This window comes from Dendrobates tinctorius, unplaced genomic scaffold (genome assembly GCF_039654945.1).
Source record: "Dendrobates tinctorius isolate UK_male_01 unplaced genomic scaffold, ASM3965494v1 ptg000103l, whole genome shotgun sequence".
Taxonomy (NCBI): Eukaryota; Metazoa; Chordata; class Amphibia; order Anura; family Dendrobatidae; genus Dendrobates; species Dendrobates tinctorius.
The window spans coordinates 326,287-350,334 of NW_027361771.1; the positions used below are offsets into that span (position 1 = coordinate 326,287).

At 49.4% G+C, this 24,048-nt stretch overlaps 1 protein-coding gene and 1 long non-coding RNA gene across 16 annotated transcripts in view; one reads left to right on the top strand and one right to left on the bottom strand.

Annotated features, from left to right (window-relative positions):
* Positions 1-23,352, bottom strand: part of LOC141099853 (uncharacterized) — a 104,781-nt gene extending 81,429 nt beyond the window's left edge. For 2 of the 3 annotated variants that reach the window (XR_012234552.1, XR_012234550.1), the window contains exons 1-2: positions 23,212-23,352; positions 13,937-14,040 (exon numbers count right to left, since the gene is read on the bottom strand). This is a non-coding gene — a long non-coding RNA (uncharacterized lncRNA). Of the gene's footprint in view, positions 1-10,823; positions 10,877-13,936; positions 14,041-23,211 lie in introns of all 3 variants that reach the window. The other variant, XR_012234551.1, reaches the window with a different exon arrangement.
* The window catches only part of EXOC7 (exocyst complex component 7), a 63,532-nt gene continuing 62,802 nt past the window's right edge, over positions 23,319-24,048 (top strand). For 11 of the 13 annotated variants that reach the window (XM_073587889.1, XM_073587893.1, XM_073587896.1 and 8 more), the window contains exon 1: positions 23,319-23,451. In XM_073587889.1, coding sequence (XP_073443990.1) covers positions 23,392-23,451 — 60 coding nt within the window. In that variant the 5' untranslated portion in view covers positions 23,319-23,391. Of the gene's footprint in view, positions 23,452-23,829; positions 24,003-24,048 lie in introns of those variants that run through there. The other 2 variants (XM_073587897.1, XM_073587892.1) reach the window with 2 other exon arrangements.

Genomic DNA, 24,048 nt, shown 5'->3' on the forward strand with positions numbered 1-24,048 from the left:
AAAGCACTGCACAGCAGGAAAACGACACCAAATTCACCATTAACAGCTGAGGCACCACTGCTCCCAGCAAGCTCCTTCTCCCAGCATGGTCGCTGTGGAATCAACTCTAACACCAACGGTTAGATGATGCATCAGGTGACCTTTTGAAGGAAGGTGAGAGTGGTCACCACCTGCATCAGCAAACTCAGCAGCAATGTAATTACACCAGCGGCCACTGTGAGAATCCAGATCTGCCACAGATCCAAAAATGGATCGTGACACAATGTGAGCTGTAACGTCTTATATAGACAGGTGTGTGCCTTTACAAATCAAGTCCTATCGGTTTAATACAGTTGGGACTCCGATGAAGGAGTGGAACCACCTCAATGAGTATCACAAAGAAATGGACAGCATGTGACTTAAATATGAGTGTCTGAGCAAAGGGTCTGAATACTTATGACCATGTGATATTTTAGTTTTTCTTTAAGAAATTTGAAAAAATGTCTACATTTCTGTTTTTTTTCAGTCAAGATGGGGTGCAGAGTGTACATTAAAGAGAAAGAAAACTTTCTAGAATTTACCAAATGGCTGCAATGAAACAAAGAGTAAAAAATTTAAAGGGGGTCTGATTACTTTCCGTACCCACCGTATCAATATGTTCAGCGCCTCCTGCTCTATAACATGCCCTAGCAGACTTAACTGAATATCCAAGCTGACAGGTGCCTTTAATACTTAGCCGTCTCATAATCAACAGAGAAAAGCACACTATTGATCCTATGTACAACTAGAAACTAAGTATATCCATTTTAGACATTAGTCTCTTAATGGATCGGTGAATTAATAAATTAGAAAGCACGACAAAAGCATCTAGGGCTTTAGTGAAATCATTAGAACAGCTCCGTAGACAATGAAACGTGGACACCAGTGTCAAGGCCTTAGAGAGAACCTTGACCTATGTTACATGCATGCTAATTTATTACTTGCAATGATTGTCTTGCAAGAAAGGGTTAAGTTCTGAGTGTGACTAGTCATCAGTGAAGTGATTAGCAACATCTAATGACATGAAACTCAGGTAATCCAGGTATTATCTGCCAACACAGGCAGATCTGCATTGCTAAACAGGTGAATAGCTTGCAAACATTCGCTGCACTGTCCAAACAACTTGTGAAGCTTGTGCCTCGCTACCCCCTGCCAGCAGGTGAATGAAAAACGTGCTAACAGCTTATTTACCAAGCCATTTACAGCGATAATGGATGAGACATATCTATACCGGGCAGGAGGGATATTACTGTAAATATTACAGCAGCTATCCAGATTATTTTCATTAGCTAAAGGCAGGAGTAGATTTCCCAAAGGGTGTAAATGTAGAAAGCTTGGGTTATACAGTGAGATATAAAGTCATGATGCTACATTGCAGCTGCTAAGGCTGCATTCACACATCTGTGCGAGGTGTCGGCGTGCTGCCCAATTTTTTTTTTTGAGCAGCACACAGACCCATTATTTCCTATTCTCCTCAAAATCGGTTCAGAGTTTCACTATTCTTTCTCGGATCTGACTTTTTAATGGATGTCCGAATACATCTATTTTACTCAAAAGGTCCGTGTGCCATCTGATAAAAAAAATTGGGTAGCACTCGAACAGTTCACATGGATGTGTGAATGCAGCCCAACAGTGAATGTGAACACCGATTAATCGCCAGCTATAAAGTACTTCCAGCATATAAAAATCCCTCAAAAATGGAAGCATGAAACCCACAATCATAATCTTTATTGAAAAATGTTAGGGTACCGTCACACTTGGCGTCGCACCAGCGATCCCGACAACGATATGACCTAGTAGGGATCGCTGGTGCGTCACTACGCGATCGCTGGTAAGATGTCAAACAGTCAGATCTCATCAGCGACGCAGCAACGATACAGACTGATACGACGGTCGTTGGGACCAAATCTCTCAGACCTGTAGTATTGAGGTCGTTCGTCGTTGTCCCTGTCAAACACAGCGATGCATGCTGGCCAGCGGGACACCAGTGATCAAAAAATGGCCCTGGACTTTTGAGCATGATCAGCGACATCGCAGCAGGGGCCCGATCGCTGCTATGTGTCACACGTAGTGAGATCACAGGTGAGATCGCTGCTGCGTCACAAAGTCTGTGACGCAATAGCGATTTCACTGGCGATCTCGCTATGTGAGACAGGGGCTTTAGACAAAGTAAAATCAAGATAAAAACTAGTGGGCTTTTGAGACAAAGAACCCCACTCACCCAGGGAGCAACAATGTACCAAACAATAGAAATAAGCAACTCCAAAGTTGTAATAAATAAGGCTACTTTCACATGTCCGTCGGTGGCATTCCGGCGCCGTGCGGCAAAAAGATGGAGTTCCGGATCCAGCCGTGAACGGAGGGACCGGAAGTATATGCGCCGCATCTTGCGGCGTCTGACACGGCTATTTTGCAAAGGAGTCGCCGGGGAAGAAAAGGATCCACGAGCCGGTGAATGGGGTATGAAAGAGAGAGAGAGAGAGAGAGAGAGAGAGAGAGAGAGAGAGAGAGAGAGAGAGAGAGAGAGAGAGAGAGAGAGAGAGAGAGAACGGGGTATGAAAGAGAGAGAACGAGGTATGAAAGAGAGAGAGAGAGAGAGAGAGAGAGAGAGAGAGAGAGAGAGAGAGAGAACGGGGTATGAAAGAGAGAGAACGAGGTATGAAGAGAGAGAGAGAGAGAGAGAGAGAGAGAGAGAGAGAGAGAGAGAGAGAGAGAGAGAGAGAGAGAGAGAGAACGAGAGAACGAGAGAGAACGGGGTATGAAAGAGAGAGAGAGAGGTGGCCGGATCAGGTAGAAGCCTGATCCGGCGGCCAGAATGTGCCATTGAGAAACATTGTCCTGCAGAGCCGGAAGGGCCGCATACGTCCATGTCCGGCTTTTTTCGCCGGACAAAAAAACGCTGCAGCACCCGTCCTGACCGGCTGCCGGACAGAGGAATTCAGCCGGATCCGGTAAAAACCGGAACGGAAGCACATGCGGCGTGATCCGGTGCATGTGCTTCTCAATGACAAAAAACGCATCCGGCGGTAAAAAAAAAAAAAAAAACGGATCCGTTTTTTTACACACATGCCGGATTGTGCCTGATGGCACAAACCGGATGTGTGAAAGAGGCCTAATACACAATTTGCAGGCAACTACTAAATGTGATCGCTTCTGGACTGATAGCAATATGACAGAAGTCTTAAATAGGGCACAAGCTAGGATCAAACATCCAGAAAGTATACCTCATAATACCAAAAGGTACTCAAAAAATAAAGATCCAAAGTGTGGCAGACCAAGTATAAGAAGGTTTATCAGAGATGGAGGAGGTGTTGAGGCAGCCTGGGAGGGTGAATTATGAACCCCAATCCAAATTTTGTTCTGTAGACATAAGTCCACAGCAAGCAAAGTTTATCCATGTCAGTTTCAGACACGTGTCTCAGGTGTTGCCACACTCAGTGCAAATCAAGAGATCTGATGGCTGTGAGAGAGGCTTCTGGCTGTGTGCACACGTTGTGGATTCTGCTGCGTTTCCGCAGCGGTTTTGGCCCTGCAGAAACGCAGCAGTTCCGCTGACCATGTACAGTACAATGAAACCCTATGGGGTTTCAAAAACGCTGTGCTGACGGTGCGGTTTTTTCCGCGCGGTTTTGCTGCGGTTTACAAACCGCAGCATGTCAATTGTTTGTGCGGATTCCGCAGCAGTTTCATACCGTTACCATAGTAGAGGTGTGAAACCGCAGGGCAAAACCGCAGACCAAACCGCAGGAAAACCGCAGGTCACTTTACCTGCGGTTTTACCTGCGTTTCCGCGCGGAAAAATCCGCAGCGGAATCCGCAACGTGTGCACATAGCCTAAGGGGTAAAGTCTCTCCTTGTGGAGAGTGATAAGGAGATTTACAGAATGTCACTCTCCACGAAAAGTGCATATACTGAACACACATTTCAGTAGGCCAACATTTTGGATTGTAAAATCATTTTTTCAAGCTGGTATTATAAAGTATTCTAATTTACCGAGACAATGACTTTTGGGTTTTCAGTGGCTGTAAGCCATAATCATCAACACTAACAGAAATAAACAATTGAAATAGATCACTCTGTGTGTAATGACTCTATATATGAGTTTCACTTATTGTATTGAAGAACTGAAATAAATTAACTTTTTGATGATATTCTAATTTTGTGAGATGCACCTGTATGCTGATACGCTGTGTTAGGCCTCATTCATTCACACGGTCAGTATTTTACCTCAGTATCTGTAAGCCAAAACCAGGAGTGGGACTGTCAGAGGAGAAGTATAATAGAAACTCGTCACCACTTCTGGATTTATCACCCACTCCTGGTTTTGGCTTACAGATACTGAGGTAAAATACTGACCAAATACTGAATGTGTGCATGTGGCCTTAAAGGGAATCTGTCACCCCTTTTTTGAGATATCATATAATGATATCCTTCAATTGTGTGTCACATAAGGATTCTCTTGGCACTTTTGCTTACCCCTGACCCCGCACCTTTCATGCATAAATACCTTTTTTATATCGGTTCAGATGTATGTAAACTGCCGCTGTCCGGTCCGCTGGGCGGGGCTTATTCAACTGCTCCCCCCTCCCTGTCTTGCTCTACACATTTCTTCTTATGTAGAGCAAGACAGGGAGGGGGAGCAGGTGAATAAGCCCCGCCCAGCGGACCGGACAGCGGCAATTTACATACATCTGAACCGATATAAAAAAGGTATTTATGCATGAAAGGTGCGGTTTCAGGGGGAAGCAAAAGTGCTAAGAGAATCCTTATGTGACACACAATTGAATGATATCATTATATGATATCTCAAAAAAGGGGTGAACGGATTCCCTTTAATGTGACTATCAGCTGCCATCCAAAATCCAAACTCTGCACCCAGTACATGATGAAGATGGCTACAGACAATACAAGTTCTTGTTTTTGCAAAGAAATCTTTAATCTGGCAACACACACTCAGCCTCCGCTGACAACTCCATGTCTTACAAGTCCTGCTGTTCAGCTCTACATTTGTCACATTCTCCATGTCCCTTACATTCCTTCACACAAAGGGATTTCCTACCGGCCTGATGCATCATTGTCAGAGTCTGTAATTACCAGGACTATTGAGTGACAGATAACAGCCTGAGCGGCTAATAATCAGCCCCAACCCCTATCATTGACAAAATTCTTACTTCTCCTGAACTGGAGCCTTCATGGTAAACTACTGGTCAGGCAACGTCCTGCATTTAGGTCACATTCATGTCATACAACAGATGAAGCAAAAAAGTACATCAGAAAAGGCATAGGGTGACTAGGGATGAGTTGATGACAAAAGCTAAAGGACTTGTCCAATACCTAAAAGCCAATCTGAAAGTTCCAATCCATTAAAAACAAGCATTTTTCAAATTCCCAACAATTTCCTAGATATTTCCACTTGTTTTTTGGAGGACTTTTTCAGCTTCTGATGAAGTTCCACTTGAAACTCCCAGTATGCTTAGAGTCTCAACCAGTATGTCATCAATAACGTCCATTCCAAGGACTGGTATATAGAAAGTTTTGCTTTGCAGGCGCAGCGTACACCCACGGCAAACATAGTACTATTCTTTACAGAGCATGCGAGTGTAAATGTTGTTGTTGCTTGGTTAGTAAAGAAAAGCATCTGATCAGCCGTGGGTGCACATTGCACATGCTTTACATTCTGCGAATAGATTAGAACCCAGCAAAGTATTACTATACATCCACCATGGCTAAAAGTTGTTCAAATAGAGTGATGTGTTAGGGAATTCTTGTTTCTGATGTTGCCTGGCATCTAAATTTGAAGCTCCAAAATGGCCTTGTTAGTCATTGGGGTTTGCTGATGGCTGCTGGTTAAATGACTGTTTTACTAGATAACAATACCATTGACAAAAATTCACTCATGGATGTCTATTGTTATCTGTGGCTTAATCTGGGTTTTGAGTAATTAGATGCTGATCGCTGGATTTGACCATTTCGGTGCCCCTGTACTCATCCAATGCAATTAGAGGCAAGGTTGCTGCTGTCTGCAATTTTAAAGAGCGGGCAGGTCTGGCCAGGGAATCAGCCATTCTGGTGGCCCGATTTGTAAATCTTCAGAACTATACTGGCCTTAGGCAAGCAGGAAGTAGGGGAGAGGAGCGCTCCTGAAGATAGAAACTTGACGCATTCCCTTTAAATAACAGACAAGGGAAACTAATGTGGCGCCATGTGCTGTGCTCTTCAATAGAGGGTGCTGATGAAAAGGTCCAATTCCATGCCTCACTACATCAGCCGTCATATTGGGACCAATAGCGTGATAAAAGTCAAACGGAACAAACAGGCAGCTCTATACACTTTAGGAGAGTAGGTGACTTTATGTGCTGTCTCTGGCACATTATAGAAAATATAGTGGCTAACCCCATTATCTTCCTTTGTGGCAGCGCACCTGGCAGCTCCAGATTTCACTGTACTCCCGATGAGTCTATTTGCTGTTGATTCGTCTGTAGGACGTCATTGATTGTGTTCTGTGATAAGTTTTTCTGGATCATGATACATCTATCTATATAACTATTAGATAATTTAAGCTGCATAGGGTTCAACAGGGAATGAATACCAGCGTGAGTCGACGGTGAGTGGGGGCGTCATTTGTAGGGTGCCAACCTCCGTGGTCAGGTAGGAACGAGAATAGATGACAAAATAAGGTGACTGTCCCCTAAGCATACTGCGGAATACCAGGTATTTTTGATACCACTATTGTTTTGTTTTCCATTTTGAGAAGTATATTAGACATAAGATGTTTTAATGATTAATAAAGTGATGTTTTTAGAAGAGTATATCATGTGAATGATTTCACATTAAAGAAATCATAAGAAAGTGGGTAGATTTTGGGGGGAGGGTTTGTACGATGTGGAAGTAGTCCATCACAAGATCACACATGCTCCTTATATTAGGTGTAGGTGTCCTTAGTCTTTGTAACTGAAATCTGTTCCAATGATGGTTTGATCACAAGCGTTAAGTACACAAGGCTACAGTTTTCCAGCAGTGCTTCTGTGTTGCAGATGTCTATGGAAGGAAGCATGGCAATGTGTATGAGAACATTGTGTGCAAATGGGTTAACATGACTGGAGTAATGGAGATGAAGGGCAGTTCATTCATTAGGTGTGATAAGTGTCAGGCCTTTTATCACAATGTGCCAGGCAATCACACTACACCAAGCTCCTGTGTACACAGGTAATGGATTGCTGATTGAAGTTTCATGTCACAGCACATTGTTAATCACAAAGTGGCCTCCAAACACATCATATGGACCTTAACACTAGAGCGAAACTCAGTCTGAATCCAGCCAATGAGAAACACACCCAGCTCAGATCTCTTTGGCATGGAGACCAGCTAGAAGTGCTCTCTTTTCTATGAGCTTGTGATCAAGATCAGTAGTGTAGCTAAACATGGAAGAGACAAGGAGAGTACAACAATATCAGAACACTTGGTGTCTGGTACCCAGGAATATCACCGATTGCTCGTTTTTAGTGCCAAGTAGCTGGTAATTGGGGAGCTGACTAGCACGGTTACGTCAACTGCGTAGTCACCACAGCAGGGTCCTGCAGATCCACTCCTATTCATTCAAATAGCGGAATACTTGCAATATTCAGCCACTACACAGTTGACACAGCTGTTCTGTTCAGTTCCACAACTGCCAACATCTGTCCTCTGCTGGCACCAAGAAAGACTAATTAGTGGGGGTTGCCAGGGGTCAGACCTCCACCGATTTAATATTGATGACCTATTCCTAGGATAGGTCATCAGTATAAAATTACTAGAGAAAGCTGATAAAAGTAGTGGTTTGTGTTGAATTTGGAGAAACCACTTGCTAAATTATTTGTATTCAGCTGCTTAAAATGATTTTTCTTTGGTTTATAGATAACAGCAAAAAGTTTAAATTTTGCTAATAAAATTAATTTGCAATGTGTGGAGAGAGGGGCAAAAACTTTGATTGCACCAATAGTTCTCAGCATTAAGGATTGACATTGCATCAGGTTGGCACAGCGTGCTCTTTTAATGGGGGATTCCAATGTGACACATTCATGGCCCATCCATGGATTCAGCACTTCAAAGAGGAGAAGACGAGATGGCCACTCGTGTTTGTGGCTTTCTCATTTGTAGTTCACTTGACTTGTGAAATTCTCTTTATTGATCTCCGGTATACTGCAATGGATTTAGCCGTGCTTATGCTTGACAAAACTCGTCTCCTCCTCATTGATGTGTCAAACAGGAGAGCCTTGGACCCCATTTTTTTTGTACATTGGTTGTTCCACCTATCGGACATTCATGCATTACACTATTAATATGTTGGGGGATGGGAATAGCAGTTAAAAACTTACTGTGACTGATGCTATTGGTAGAATCTAAGAATGTGGTCCTCAGACCAGAAAAGGTTGTGTGCCCCTGAGCCAAGTGATGAAAGCCTGCACCCACCATGGGAGAGCTTACTGCATATTGATTACACCATTGTATTAGTATGTAAGGAGCTCCTACTAGTGGTGGCTACAGGCTCTCTGCCATGGCTAACTGAGGAAGGTCCTGAATGATGAAAAAGGGGTTTCCTTCTCTAGGCAACATTTATCTGCCCATGTTGCCTACTGTTAGAAACGTCACAAGCAATCTGTAAAAATAAGGGACTTGGCAATAGTATTTTAAGCTTGTGCAGGTTACTATGATTGTAATTCAGTTCACAATTAATGCTGCAAATGTTTCTACATCAGTGTTCTGCTTTAGGCCTCAATCAAACGTCCGCTAAACACATACAGCTCTGGCAAAAAATCAAGAGACCACTTCCAAATGTTCAGTTTGTCTGATTTTTCTCTTTATAGGTATATTTTTGAGTAAAATGTAAATTGTTCTTTTAGTCTACAAACTTCTGACAACATGTCTCCGAATTTCCAAGCACCAAATTTTGATTTTCTTTTCTGAAAAGGAGAAATGGTCGAAATAAAAAAAATAAAAAACTCCCAGTGGTTTCAGACCTCAAATAATGCAAAGAAAACAAGTTCATAACCATTTAGAAACAACAATACTAATGTTTTAACTCAGGAAGAGTTCAGAAATCAATATTTTGTGGAATAACCATGATTATTAATAACAGCTTTCATGCGTCTTGGCATGCTTTCCACCAGTCTTTCACACTGCTTCTGGCGCAAAAATGGTAAGCATTTCTTTGCTTGATGGTTTGTGACTATCCATCATCCTCTTGATTACATTCCAGAGGTTTTCAATGGGGTTCAGGTCTGGAGATTGGGCTGGCCATGACAGAGTTTTGATGTGGTGGTCTCTTAATTTTTGCCAGAGCTGTATGTGTGCCATAGAACACTTACCCATTATAATCTATGATGCTGTTCACATGCCTATGTTTTTGCCGATCGTGTGTCTGCAGAAAAATCACTGGGAACTGTCCATTTTTCATCCAAGTCAAAAATCCAAATTACTCACACAAGTCTATGGGTCCATGAATAACGCAGGCAGCGCATGGAAGGCATCAGTTTGCCGTCCGTGTGCTGTCGGTGATTAACATTGCAATGAATAGGCGAACCACTGCAATTTATTTAATTTTTCATGAGTGAAATTCACAGATTAAACAATGATAAAAATGACAATGACCAAACACGACTGAAACTCTGATCCAAAACATTCATAGAAAGCGGTCTGTGCTTTTATGTATGAGAAAAACCACAGCCATCTGTATAAAGACTTAAGCACATACAGTTCTTTTACAAAAATGTTAGCAGTATTTGATTTTTGATACATTGTTCCAAAATGTAGTACTCAGCCCTAGTGGATAACGTCTTTAACACTGAGGTCCGACTGCTGGGGGTTAGCGATCCCAAGAGACACCAAGTGTGAATGGAGTTGAGGTCGATCATGCACACTGCTGCTCCATTCATTCTAATGGGTTTATGGGAGTGACGAAGATCAGACAAGCGCAGTACTCAGCTACCTCCGGCACTTTCATTAAGAGTGAACAGAGCAGTAGCGTACATGATCAACCACTGCTCCATTCATATCGGGCCCTTCAGGGCCCCAGTTCTGAAAATCGCTGGAGGCCCCAGCATTTGGAACCCCAGCAATGGGGAAGGTTATCACCTATGTCATGGATTGGGGATACATTTCAAACTTGAGAATACCCTTATAACCTCTCTTAAAATTCCACATGCAGCTATTAAAACTGGTAATCGTAAAAACAATGGTATTCGTATTTATAAAAAAACAAAAACAGAAATCTGATCAGTCCCCCAATTAATTGGACGAGTATTCTGAAGCTCTACTGCACCACCAAGTGGATATATCCAATAAGTTCACAAAATACTACATATCCCTATTTTCCTTAAAGAGTTGGCAGTACTTTGCACCTTGGAGAAGAAATACCCACCACTGCAGGATTTTTACTTTTTTATCCATTTGTTATTGAGACATGAGGCACTTTATTAGCAAGGAGACACTTTTTGCTATTTGTTTGAAGCAATGTGGGCCTCTCCTAACTGGTGCCTCCCCCCACAGCAAATACACTCCCCTGATGACTTCTCTTCATGTAGAAAAAAAAACGCGTCGCGAGTGATAATTTTTTCTTGGGGTTATATGAGAGCTAGACTTGGGTTCTGCCCTTGTTAGGGCGGAAGCATATACTAGGGGAATGATAGGGTAGGTTAATTGAATCAAGTCTACCATTGTGCATGAAAACTTGTGACTACTGACATCGCTGCGGCTCAAAAAAGGGCGAGATCCTCACATTTTCTTTTCATGTTGGATGCACAATGACTATTGTGGTATGTATGTTTTACCTTGTATAATCTGGAACTAGTGGGCCGATAAGGGTCTTGTTCAATAATCAAATCTGGAAAAAATATGATGTGTATGATGTGAATACAGGCCGTTTCAGAAAAATAGCAGCTTGGTGCCAACCCAAATGGGACTGAGCCCACACTGTACCCGTCACATAACCCACAAGTTATCTGCAGGGTATAGTGAGGGTTCAGCCTGCGAGTCAACACCATACACCCAAACCTGACTTGCACAGTACATGTACGGCAAATGTCGGGAAAGGGTTAAAGTGATCATAGCACTTGACGAAAATCCTGAGTGGGGGGCTGATTTAGGGGTTTTTACGGGCAACATTTTGGGATACATAACATGTTTTGATAGCTTTCAGTAAAAGGCTGGGATCACAATGTTGTGTTCTATGCGTAACATGTCAGGGTTTCCGTGAAAATCCCATATAAAGTGTGTTTCAGAATAAACCCTCGAAGGAGTCACTCACTATAATAATGCAGACACTTTTCCATCTGTTCCAGTGGTATCCATCAATTTTAGCTCAACCAGAATATTATATGTCCCATTGAATGTCTGGATAGTTAACCCCTTCACGACATGCGCCGTTTATATACTGTTCAAGTCGGAAACGGGGATATGGAGCGGGCTCAAGCAGCGAGCATGCCCCATACCCGTCAGGCGATGGCTGAGTATTACAGCCAGGACCTGCCGTTATCAATCGTGGGAGGAGCGGAGCCCGTGATTGATAGCGGCATTTAAGAGGTTAACAATCTCTGACAGCGGAATTTAACTAGAGCTAATGAGCGGGCCTGTCCTTACTTCCCCTCATTGTGTGTGTGTGCTTTGAATAATATTTTGTTTCAAAACGATGTGACAATGACAGTGAACTGCTGTATGTAAAAGCTCATGTTAAAATTGCATTGCAGTCGAATGTAAGGCTGGAGTCACACTACCGTAGAATACAGCCAAGTGCTATGCGAGAAAACATCGCATAGCACTCGGCCAAGTGTTAATCCATGGGGAAGATCTCATCACGGTTTTCTTCTCGGGCGTATTCTACATGCGATTGAAATCGCAGTGTGGCGCCCCTGAGGCTCAGTCGCCACAGAGGTACTGCACCCTCTCCTAAGATGTGGTGCCCCACCATCTGGGTAGGTTGGGAACTCCTTTCCACACTCCAACACTCGCACCCCACACAACAGGGTAGTTCTGCACAACCACATTGCGGCTCAGTGCTTAGAGAGTAGCAGAGCACCTCTGGTGGTTCCCTGCTTGGAACACTGGATGTGTTGGGAGGTGGGTGGAGTTTAGATTCATATAAAAGGTTGGGAAGGTTTAGAATTACAAGTCAGTCTGGGGTGAGTCCCAGAGGAGGGAAGGTCAGTCCCTTAGTGGAGTCTGACAGAAGTTCAGCAGAGAAGGACAGTCAGTCAGGAGAGTCTGAGGACGGGTCCGAGGAGAAGGAGAAAGACGTAGAACTGTAACCTAAGTTTCCATAAGAAGGAGAGTCAAGTACAGAATGAAGGAGTAGAGAACAGAGAGGAGAAGTGGGTTGGAAGAGGAACCCTGCCTACAGGTTCTCAGCGCAAGGCCGGGGCCCGGTCCCCGAGGTTGTATGGACACTCATGGTTCTGCAGCAGACACCGGTGGAGTAGTTGGCTGTAAATGAATTACTCCCATCTAAGACTTGAGGCACAACAGCAACACAGGTAGAGAGCCAGGAGTGAGGCGTCCCCGAAGCAGGCTACAGCTGTCTGCCGTGCAAGTAGAGTTCTAGGAACATCTCTTAGGAGGCATTCCAGGGTTACTAAGTACTGGAGTGCTTCACACCACAAGGTGCATTGGCGGAGTCGTTCAGGAAGGTACATGTTGGAGGAGTGTTGGAGAGGAGAGCCCTGACTTGCCCGGGAGGTTGGTTGAGTCTTTGCCCCGGAGGCAGGCACCAGTGTGTACCACGAACTGTGAGTAAAGCTTTGAAACTGCAGCTCTGGTGTCCTCCATTCATTTGTGCGCTAACACCTTCAGCACCGCTACATCTGGGTACCAGCATCCATACCATCCTGCGCCTCTCCTGATCCATAGCACCTACACTGCCCTGGGACTACAGCTCCACCTGTGGGGATCTACACCATCTTTGCTGCACCACACCATCAGTCCCAACGGATCTGCATGCAGTGTCGGCTTAACACCTCCCTTGCCGAACACCACAGGTGGCGTCACGAACTATTCCATTAACTACCACAAACCACCATTGATTTGGGCGCCCAGGGCCACCGCCACTGTGACACATCCCCCTGACTCCGGCCCGGTACCGAGTACCCCGCTACCCTGGGAGGGCGACCCAGCAGCATGCTGCGATTTCCACCTTATATCGGCCAAGACTCGCAAATGAAAGTCTATGGATGCGAGAGAAAAAAAATCAGACGCCAAATGGACCATCCATGTAGCTTGCGACAAAGAGAGGAGGGCTGCTGGACAGGAAGCTGTGCAGGGAAAGGGCACAGGAGAGCGCGCCAGGCACAGAGCAGAGCGCGCCAGACAGAGAGCAGGCTGCAGCACCGCGCTCCCAGAGAGAGAACCAAGGGTCAAGGGACGGAGTCTGAAGGACGAGGCGTTGAGAGCGCCGCATGTGAGTACGTAGACCCGATAGCCTCCGTGACTAGAGAAAACTTTCCCCGATAGTGCAGAGACAGTGACACGAGAGCGCAGTCCTGGGGACCGCAATGCCCGAGTATGGTAAAGAGACTTCCCAGTGTGCACAGCATCGTTCCTGCGGAGAGACAGATGGTATATCTTACAGAGACTCAGAGCAGGGGGGACTCGGATTCGCAGCGTCTCCCCCTGCTCCTTGCAATAACCCCTGAGGTCCCAACTTCATTTAGAGAAGAGACTGTAGAGACTGCAAGCGCCGCTGTTGACGGTGCCAACATGGGAGAAGTAGACCCTGCAATCAAGCTTTCCCCGGACTGATAAGTTATAATTACCTGAGTTTTAACTGTTTGAACGTTTGCATAACTGTCATTTTTTTCTACTGTTTCATTGTGTTATATGACTGTTTTCAACTGTCACATTTACACCCCTACTGTTCCTCCCTGTGTGGAGAGAAAAATCCCTGTAAATAAACCTTTAACTCTTGGTCTGTCTCGGATCCATGGCGACATCCTCAGTACCAGGGCTGTGGAGTCGGAGTCGGTGCTCATTTTGGTGGCGTTGGTATAAAATGGACTCCTAAAATATATAATAAATTGGGTACAGTAGTTCAATGCAGAATATGCTGAATATTTTTTCATAGGAATTTGGGAAAGTTATGAAATGTCCTATAAATGACTGTTCTATTCCTGATCAAAGGCTACATTCACACAGCATTTTTCCTGCGTTTTTTGAGGATACGTTTTTCAGTTGCAAAAGCAGATCAGCTTTCTAAAAAACCGCATCACCTGAAAGGTTTTTGAGCTCATAGATAATGTTTTCAATAGCAAAAGCAGATTAGAAATCTGCTCTATCTATATATCCATATCTGTCTATCCATATCATATCTGTACCAAAAAGAATGAAAGCCGGATAGCACACAGACTAACACTCCTTTTTTTTAGCACCAGTCAGGTACACCTCATAGCTGCCCAAAAGGACGCCCAGGACAGGCATTGCTCGTCTTCAGTAACATCAACATCAACTGATAGTTGGAATAAATAGACTGCATTCATCACCACATCTTCTTAAGGTGCAGGCTTTATTTTCAAGTGTAGGGGTGTGAAGTATGAGGTTCTGCAGCAGCTGAGGTGTGCAGTATGAAATTCTGCGGAACAGTAGGAGATTCGGCCCCCCCCAGGTTTGATCCTGGCTACGCCCATAGTGTGAATGTAGCCTGAGGATCTAGGCTTTATCTTAGCCGAGATAAGTCATAGTGTGTGTATATATAATATACACACATATATACATATACACACACATATATACACACACAGTACAGACCAAAAGTTTGGACACACCTCAATCAAAGCGTTTTCTTTATTTTCATGGCTATGAAAATTGTAGATTCACTCTGAAGGCATCAAAACTATGAATTAACACATGTGGAATTATATAATTAACAAAAAAGTGTGAAACAACTGAAAATACTGTATGTCTTATATTCTAGGTTCTTCAAAGTAGCCACCTTTTGCTTTGATTTCTGCTTTGCACACTCTTGGCATTCTCTTGATGAGCTTCAAGAGGTAGTCACCGGAAATGGTTTTCACTTCACAGGTGTGCCCTGTCAGGTTTAATAAGTGGGATTTCTTGCCTTATAAATGAGGTTAGGACCATCAGTTGTGTTGTGCAGAAGTCTGGTGGATACACAGGTGATAGTCCTACTGAATAGACTGTTAGAATTTGTATTATGGCAAGAAAAAAGCAGCTGAGTAAAGAAAAACGAGTGGCCATCATTACTTTAAGAAATGAAGGTCAGTCAGTCCGAAAAATTGGGAAAACTTTGAAAGTGTCCCCAAGTGCATTGGCAAAAACCATCAAGCGCTACAAAGAAACTGGCTCACATGAGGACCGCCCCAGGAAAGGAAGACCAAGAGTCACCAGTGCTGCGGAGGATAAGTTCATCCGAGTCACCAGCCTCAGAAATCGCAGGGTAACAGCAGCTCAGATTAGAGACCAGGTCAATGCCACACAGAGTTCTAGCAGCAGACACATCTCTACAACAACTGTTAAGAGGAGACTTTGTGCAGCAGGCCTTCATGGTAAAATAGCTGCTAGGAAACCACTGCTAAGGACAGGCAACAAGCAGAAGAGACTTGTTTTGGCTAAAGAACACAAGGAATGGACATTAGACCAGTGGAAATCTGTGCTTTGGTCTGATGAGTCCAAATTTGAGATCTTTGGTTCCAACCACCGTGTCTTTGTGCGACGCAGAAAAGGTGAACGGATGGACTCTACATGCCTGGCTCCCACCGTGAAGCATGGAGGAGGAGGTGTGATGATGGTGTGGGGGTGCTTTGCTGGTGACACTGTTGGGGATTTATTCAAAATTGAAGGCATACTGAACCAGCATGGCTACCACAGCATCTTGCAGCGGCATGCTATTCCATCCGGTTTGCGTTTAGTTGGACCATCATTTATTTTTCAACAGGACAATGGCCTCAAACACACCTCCAGGCTGTGTAAGGGCTATTTGACCAAGAAGGAGAGTGATGGGGTGCTACGCCAGATGACCTGGCCTCCACAGTCACCAGACCTGAACCCACTCGAGATGGTTTGGGGTGAGCTGGACCGCAGAGTGAAGGCAAAAGGGCCAACAAGTGCTAAGCATCTCTGGGAACTACTTCAAGACTGTTGGAAGACCATTTCTGGTGACTACCTCTTGAAGCTCATCAAGAAAATGCCAAGAGTGTGCAAAGCAGTAATCAAAGCAAAAGGTGGCTACTTTGAAGAACCTAGAATATAAGACATATTTTCAGTGGTTTCACACTTTAATTATATAATTCCACGTGTTAATTCATTGTTTTGATGCCTTCAGAATGAATCTACAATTTTCATAGTCATGAAAATAAAGAAAACTCTTTGAATGAGAAGGTGTGTCCAAACTTTGGTCTGTACTGTATACATTGTACATGTATACAGTGTATTACATATTTACAATTTATTACAGTTTTTTGCGTTCTAAAGTTGTATTCCAATAAATAGATATTATGTTCTATCTAAATATCTTGATTATTGGATCATAGAAATGATTAAATGTCTGATGTTCACATTGTACTACAATAAATTTTTCACTTAAATATAAGCAATATATGTGGGAGTCGGTGTAAGGGAAATTGAGGAGTCGGAGTCGCAGGTTTGGCTTAGGCCTCTTTCACACTTCCGTTTTTGACAATCAGTCAAGATCCGCCAATTTTGAAAAAAAACAGATCCGCCTTTTTTGCGGATCAGTTTTTTTTCCCCATTGACTTTCATTATTGGCGGATCCTGACTGATTGCTGTCCGTTGCATCCGTTTTTTTGAGGATCCGCCAGGATGTTAGTGTCCGTCAACATCCTCAAAGATTTCCAAATGGAGCTTGCAACAAAAAAAAAAAAAAAAATTCTCTCTCTCTCCCAGCCGTTCCTTTAAATTTCCTCATTTTCAGGATCCGTCTAAAAACGGATCCTATGCCATCCGTTCACATCAGTTGAGAACGGATCCGCTTGTCTGCCTTTTTGGTGGATTGTAACTGATGCAAATAACTGAAGTGTGAAAGAGGCCTTACCGACTCCACAGCCCTGCTCAGTACCTGCAGTTTATTACATGTTAATCCCCGGCACTGCCGCCAGCACTAGGATCGGAGAGTGCGGCCGCATAGCAATACATGGAGCTGTATGCTCCGCTCCTGAGCGCCGAAAGCAGTGCGGAGTATTGACATGCGAGACTCGGCCGTGTTTCTCACATATGTGATCCCCGCCATAGTGTGAAGCCGGCCTAAAGAGGATGCTAGGCGTGAGAAATCTAATTGTACTCATACGACTTTCGGCAGGGAGACTTGGACCGATTTTTCATATGGTAAGTGTGATGCCGGCCTAAGACTGAGCAGAGCACCATACATTTTGATGGACCACCACCTATCTCTGTGCATACAGCAGAATCACTCAGGAGCCAGGTCCCCAAACGTGCTCCACAGCGCCACCTGCCGCGCGGTGCACGTTACACCCTGCTCCGCGGCGCCACCTGCCGCGCGGTGCACGTTACACCCTGCTCCGCGGCGCCACCTGCCGCGCGGTGCACGTTACACCCTGCTCCGCGGCGCCACCTGCCGCGCGGTGCACGTTACACCCTGCTCCGCGGCGCCACCTGCCGCGCGGTGCACGTTACACCCTGCTCCGCGGCGCCACCTGCCGCGCGGTGCACGTTACACCCTGCTCCGCGGCGCCACCTGCCGCGCGGTGCACGTTACACCCTGCTCCGCGGCGCCACCTGCCGCACGGTGCACGTTACACCCTGCTCCGCGGCGCCACCTGCCGCGCGGTGCACGTTACACCTTGCTCCACCTGCCGCACGTTACACCTTGCTCCGCCTGCCGCGCGGTGCACGTTACACCCTGCGCCGCCTGCCGCGCGGTGCACGTTACACCCTGCGCCGCCTGCCGCGCTGTGCACGTTACACCCTGCGCCGCCTGCCGCGCTGTGCACGTTACACCCTGCGCCGCCTGCCGCGCACGTTACACCCTGCTCCGCGGCGCCACCTGCCGCGCGGTGCACGTTACACCCTGCTCCGCCTGCCGCGCGGTGCACGTTACACCCTGCTCCGCCTGCCGCACAGTGCACGTTACAGCCTGCCGCACAGTGCACGTTACAGCCTGCCGCACAGTGCACGTTACAGCCTGCCGCACAGTGCACGTTACAGCCTGCCGCACAGTGCACGTTACAGCCTGCCGCACAGTGCACGTTACAGCCTGCCGCACAGTGCACGTTACAGCCTGCCGCACAGTGCACGTTACAGCCTGCCGCACAGTGCACGTTACAGCCTGCCGCACAGTGCACGTTACAGCCTGCCGCACAGTGCACGTTACACCTTGCTCCGCCTGCCGCACAGTGCACGTTACGCCTTGCTCCGCCTGCCGCACAGTGCACGTTACGCCTTGCTCCGCCTGCCGCACAGTGCACGTTACGCCTTGCTCCGCCTGCCGCACAGTGCACGTTACACCTTGCTCCGCCTGCCGCACAGTGCACGTTACACCCTGCTCCGGGGCGCCACCTGCCGCACAGTGCACGTTACACCTTGCTCCACCTGCCGCATAGTGCACGTTACACCCTGCTCCACCTGCCGCACAGTGCACGTTACACCCAACTCCGCAGCGCCACCTGCCGCACAGTGCACGTTACACCCTACTCCGCAGCGCCGCCTGCCGCACAGTGCACGTTACACCTTGCTCCGCCTGCCGCACAGTGCACGTTACACCTTGCTCCGCCTGCCGCACAGTGCACGTTACACCTTGCTCCGCCTGCCGCACAGTGCACGTTACACCTTGCTCCGCCTGCCGCACAGTGCACGTTACACCTTGCTCCGCCTGCCGCACAGTGCACGTTACACCTTGCTCCGCCTGCCGCACAGTGCACGTTACACCCTGCTCCGCCTGCCGCACAGTGCACGTTACACCTTGCTCCGCCTGCCGCACAGTGCACGTTACACCTTGCTCCGCCTGCCGCACAGTGCACGTTACACCTTGCTCCGCCTGCCGCACAGTGCACGTTACACCCTGCTCCGCCTGCCGCACGTTACACCTTGCTCCACCTCCCGCACAGTGCACGTTACACCCTGCTCCGGGGCACCACCTGCCGCACAGTGCACGTTACACCCTGCTCCACCTGCCGCACAGTGCACGTTACACCTTGCTCCGCCTGCCGCACAGTGCACGTTACACCTTGCTCCGCCTGCCGCACAGTGCACGTTACACCTTGCTCCGCCTGCCGCACAGTGCACGTTACACCTTGCTCCGCCTGCCGCACAGTGCACGTTACACCCTGCTCCGCCTGCCGCACAGTGCACGTTACACCCTGCTCCGCCTGCCGCACAGTGCACGTTACACCTTGCTCCGCCTGCCGCACAGTGCACGTTACACCTTGCTCCGCCTGCCGCACAGTGCACGTTACACCTTGCTCCGCCTGCCGCACAGTGCACGTTACACCCTGCTCCGCCTGCCGCACGTTACACCTTGCTCCACCTCCCGCACAGTGCACGTTACACCCTGCTCCGGGGCACCACCTGCCGCACAGTGCACGTTACACCCTGCTCCACCTGCCGCACAGTGCACGTTACACCTTGCTCCGCCTGCCGCACAGTGCACGTTACACCTTGCTCCGCCTGCCGCACAGTGCACGTTACACCTTGCTCCGCCTGCCGCACAGTGCACGTTACACCTTGCTCCGCCTGCCGCACAGTGCACGTTACACCTTGCTCCGCCTGCCGCACAGTGCACGTTACACCTTGCTCCGCCTGCCGCACAGTGCACGTTACACCTTGCTCCGCCTGCCGCACAGTGCACGTTACACCTTGCTCCGCCTGCCGCACAGTGCACGTTACACCTTGCTCCGCCTGCCGCACAGTGCACGTTACACCCTGCTCCGCCTGCCGCACGGTGCACGTTACACCTTGCTCCGCCTGCCGCGCGGTGCACGTTACACCTTGCTCCGCCTGCCGCGCGGTGCACGTTACACCTTGCTCCGCCTGCCGCGCGGTGCACGTTACACCTTGCTCCGCCTGCCGCACGGTGCACGTTACACCCTGCTCCGCCTGCCGCACAGTGCACGTTACACCTTGCTCCGCCTGCCGCACAGTGCACGTTACACCTTGCTCCGCCTGCCGCACAGTGCACGTTACACCCTGCTCCGCCTGCCGCACGTTACACCTTGCTCCACCTCCCGCACAGTGCACGTTACACCCTGCTCCGGGGCACCACCTGCCGCACAGTGCACGTTACACCCTGCTCCACCTGCCGCATAGTGCACGTTACACCCAACTCCGCAGCGCCACCTGCCGCACAGTGCACGTTACACCCTACTCCGCAGCGCCACCTGCCGCACAGTGCACGTTACACCCTACTCCGCAGCGCCACCTGCCGCACAGTGCACGTTACACCCTACTCCGCAGCGCCACCTGCCGCACAGTGCACGTTACACCCTACTCCGCAGCGCCACCTGCCGCACAGTGCACGTTACACCCTACTCCGCAGCACCACCACCTGCCGCAAGTGCACGTTACACCCTACTCCGCAGCGCCACCTGCCGCACAGTGCACGTTACACCCGGCTCCGCAGCACCACCACCTGCCACACAGTGCACGTTACACCCTGCTCCACCTGCCGCACAGTGCACGTTACACCCTGCTCCACCTGCCGCACAGTGCACGTTACACCCTACTCCGCAGCGCCACCTGCCGCACAGTGCACGTTACACCCGGCTCCGCAGCACCACCACCTGCCGCACAGTGCACGTTACACCTTGCTCCACCTGCCGCACAGTGCACGTTACACCCTGCTCCACCTGCCGCACAGTGCACGTTACACCCTGCTCCACCTGCCGCACAGTGCACGTTACACCCTGCTCCACCTGCCGCACAGTGCACGTTACACCCTGCTCCACCTGCCGCACAGTGCACGTTACACCTTGCTCCACCTGCCGCATAGTGCACGTTACACCCTGCTCCACCTGCCGCATAGTGCACGTTACACCCTGCTCCACCTGCCGCACAGTGCACGTTACACCCTGCTCCGCAGCGCCACCTGCCGCACAGTGCACGTTACACCCGGCTCCGCAGCACCACCACCTGCCGCACAGTGCACGTTACACCTTGCTCCACCTGCCGCACAGTGCACGTTACACCCTGCTCCACCTGCCGCACAGTGCACGTTACACCCTGCTCCACCTGCCGCACAGTGCACGTTACACCCTGCTCCACCTGCCGCACAGTGCACGTTACACCCTGCTCCACCTGCCGCACAGTGCACGTTACACCTTGCTCCACCTGCCGCATAGTGCACGTTACACCCTGCTCCACCTGCCGCATAGTGCACGTTACACCCTGCTCCACCTGCCGCACAGTGCACGTTACACCCTGCTCCACCTGCCGCACAGTGCACGTTACACCCTGCTCCACCTGCCGCACAGTGCACGTTACACCCTGCTCCACCTGCCGCACAGTGCACGTTACACCCTGCTCCACCTGCCGCACAGTGCACGTTACACCCGGCTCCGCAGCGCCACCTGCCGCACAGTACACGTTACACCCGGCTCCGCAGCGCCACCTGCCGCACAGTGCACGTTACACCCGGCTCCGCAGCGCCACCTGCCGCACAGTGCACGTTACACCCGGCTCCACCTGCCGCACAGTGCACGTTACACCCGGCTCCGCAGCGCCACCTGCCGCACAGTGCACGTTACACCCGGCTCCGCAGCGCCACCTGCCGCACAGTGCACGTTACACCCGGCTCCGCAGCGCCACCACCTGCCACACAGTGCACGTTACACCCTGCTCCACCTGCCGCACAGTGCACGTTACACCCTGCTCCACCTGCCGCACAGTGCACGTTACACCCTACTCCGCAGCGCCACCTGCCGCACAGTGCACGTTACACCCGGCTCCGCAGCACCACCACCTGCCGCACAGTGCACGTTACACCTTGCTCCACCTGCCGCACAGTGCACGTTACACCTTGCTCCACCTGCCGCACAGTGCACGTTACACCTTGCTCCGGGGCGCCACCTGCCGCACAGTGCACGTTACACCCGGCTCCGCAGCGCCACCACCTGCCACACAGTGCACGTTACACCCTGCTCCACCTGCCGTACAGTGCACGTTACACCCTGCTCCACCTGCCGCACAGTGCACGTTACACCCTACTCCGCAGCGCCACCTGCCGCACAGTGCACGTTACACCCGGCTCCGCAGCACCACCACCTGCCGCACAGTGCACGTTACACCTTGCTCCACCTGCCGCACAGTGCACGTTACACCTTGCTCCACCTGCCGCATAGTGCACGTTACACCCTGCTCCACCTGCCGCATAGTGCACGTTACACCCTGCTCCACCTGCCGCATAGTGCACGTTACACCCTGCTCCACCTGCCGCACAGTGCACGTTACACCCGGCTCCGCAGCGCCACCTGCCGCACAGTGCACGTTACACCCGGCTCCGCAGCACCACCACCTGCCGCACAGTGCACGTTACACCCGGCTCCGCAGCACCACCACCTGCCGCACAGTGCACGTTACACCCTGCTCCACCTGCCGCACAGTGCACGTTACACCTTGCTCCACCTGCCGCACAGTGCACGTTACACCTTGCTCCACCTGCCGCACAGTGCACGTTACACCTTGCTCCACCTGCCGCATAGTGCACGTTACACCCTGCTCCACCTGCCGCACAGTGCACGTTACACCCTGCTCCACCTGCCGCATAGTGCACGTTACACCCTGCTCCACCTGCCGCACAGTGCACGTTACACCCTGCTCCACCTGCCGCACAGTGCACGTTACACCCTGCTCCACCTGCCGCACAGTGCACGTTACACCCGGCTCCGCAGCGCCACCTGCCGCACAGTGCACGTTACACCCGGCTCCGCAGCGCCACCTGCCGCACAGTGCACGTTACACCCGGCTCCGCAGCGCCACCTGCCGCACAGTGCACGTTACACCCGGCTCCACCTGCCGCACAGTGCACGTTACACCCGGCTCCGCAGCGCCACCTGCCGCACAGTGCACGTTACACCCGGCTCCGCAGCGCCACTTGCTGCGCAGAGCATACATGATGTGGTGCAGGGGAATCCGCGGTACGTACACTGCCTCCTACACGTGTTGCACAGCGCCCCCTCTCGTAGAGCGCATGTAGCACACATATACGTTACACCGCATCCTGGGCCGGTAACGCCACATCTTTCTCACCTCAATCCCATCATTTAAGCCACCCGCGCCTCGAGTGTCACATGACACCTAACGTCACGCTCACGTGATGTTGATGTCACCCAGGTCCTTGTCTGTCATCCTTCCTGTGAGGCGAGCGGCAGGGAGGGCGGAGGAGCTCGGGCTTCTGTCTCGTTTTCGGAACCGGCCGTTATTCTGACAATGATTCCTACCGAGGACACGTCTTCCCGGAAGAGGGATATAGAGGAGAAGCTGAAGCAGGTGACGTGCCGCAGTGCATGGCGGGGTCCACTGCTGTCACTATACACGTCCGTCACACAGCACTGCGCATGTGCGGACACTGCTGCCGCCCCAGTCACAGTCCTTCACCCCTCTATAACCCCCATGTGCCCTAATACTGGGCCTCTCTTCTGCCCTCAGCATGTCATTAATGGAAATGTTTGTTGACAGCTGGGTGTTAAAGGAGTTTTCCACTTTCAGGACAGTGTTTATCAGGACACACCCCACTGACAAGGAGAGACTGGCGATGCCCAGTTGTCAACTAACATTTCGAAGACTATTAATAGACTGCAGAGTGTTGGATTGTTTCCTGGGACTGCAAGTTCTCACTAAAACTGCTGGGAGAGGTGACAGGTCCACTATAGATCATTACCTGTGTCACACTGATGACATGTCTCCTGATGCCGGACGGAACCATTCAGTACAGACGAGTTAGTGGGCGGAATAGTGTAGGGTGTGAGAATAGTCGCTAACAAAGGTGCGAGAAGAGAAGAATGTCAGCAGAACATCTGGATCACCGCGGTTTTTTAGCGGTATTTATAGTGTTTTTTTTCCAATAAAACCGCTAAAAATAAGCTG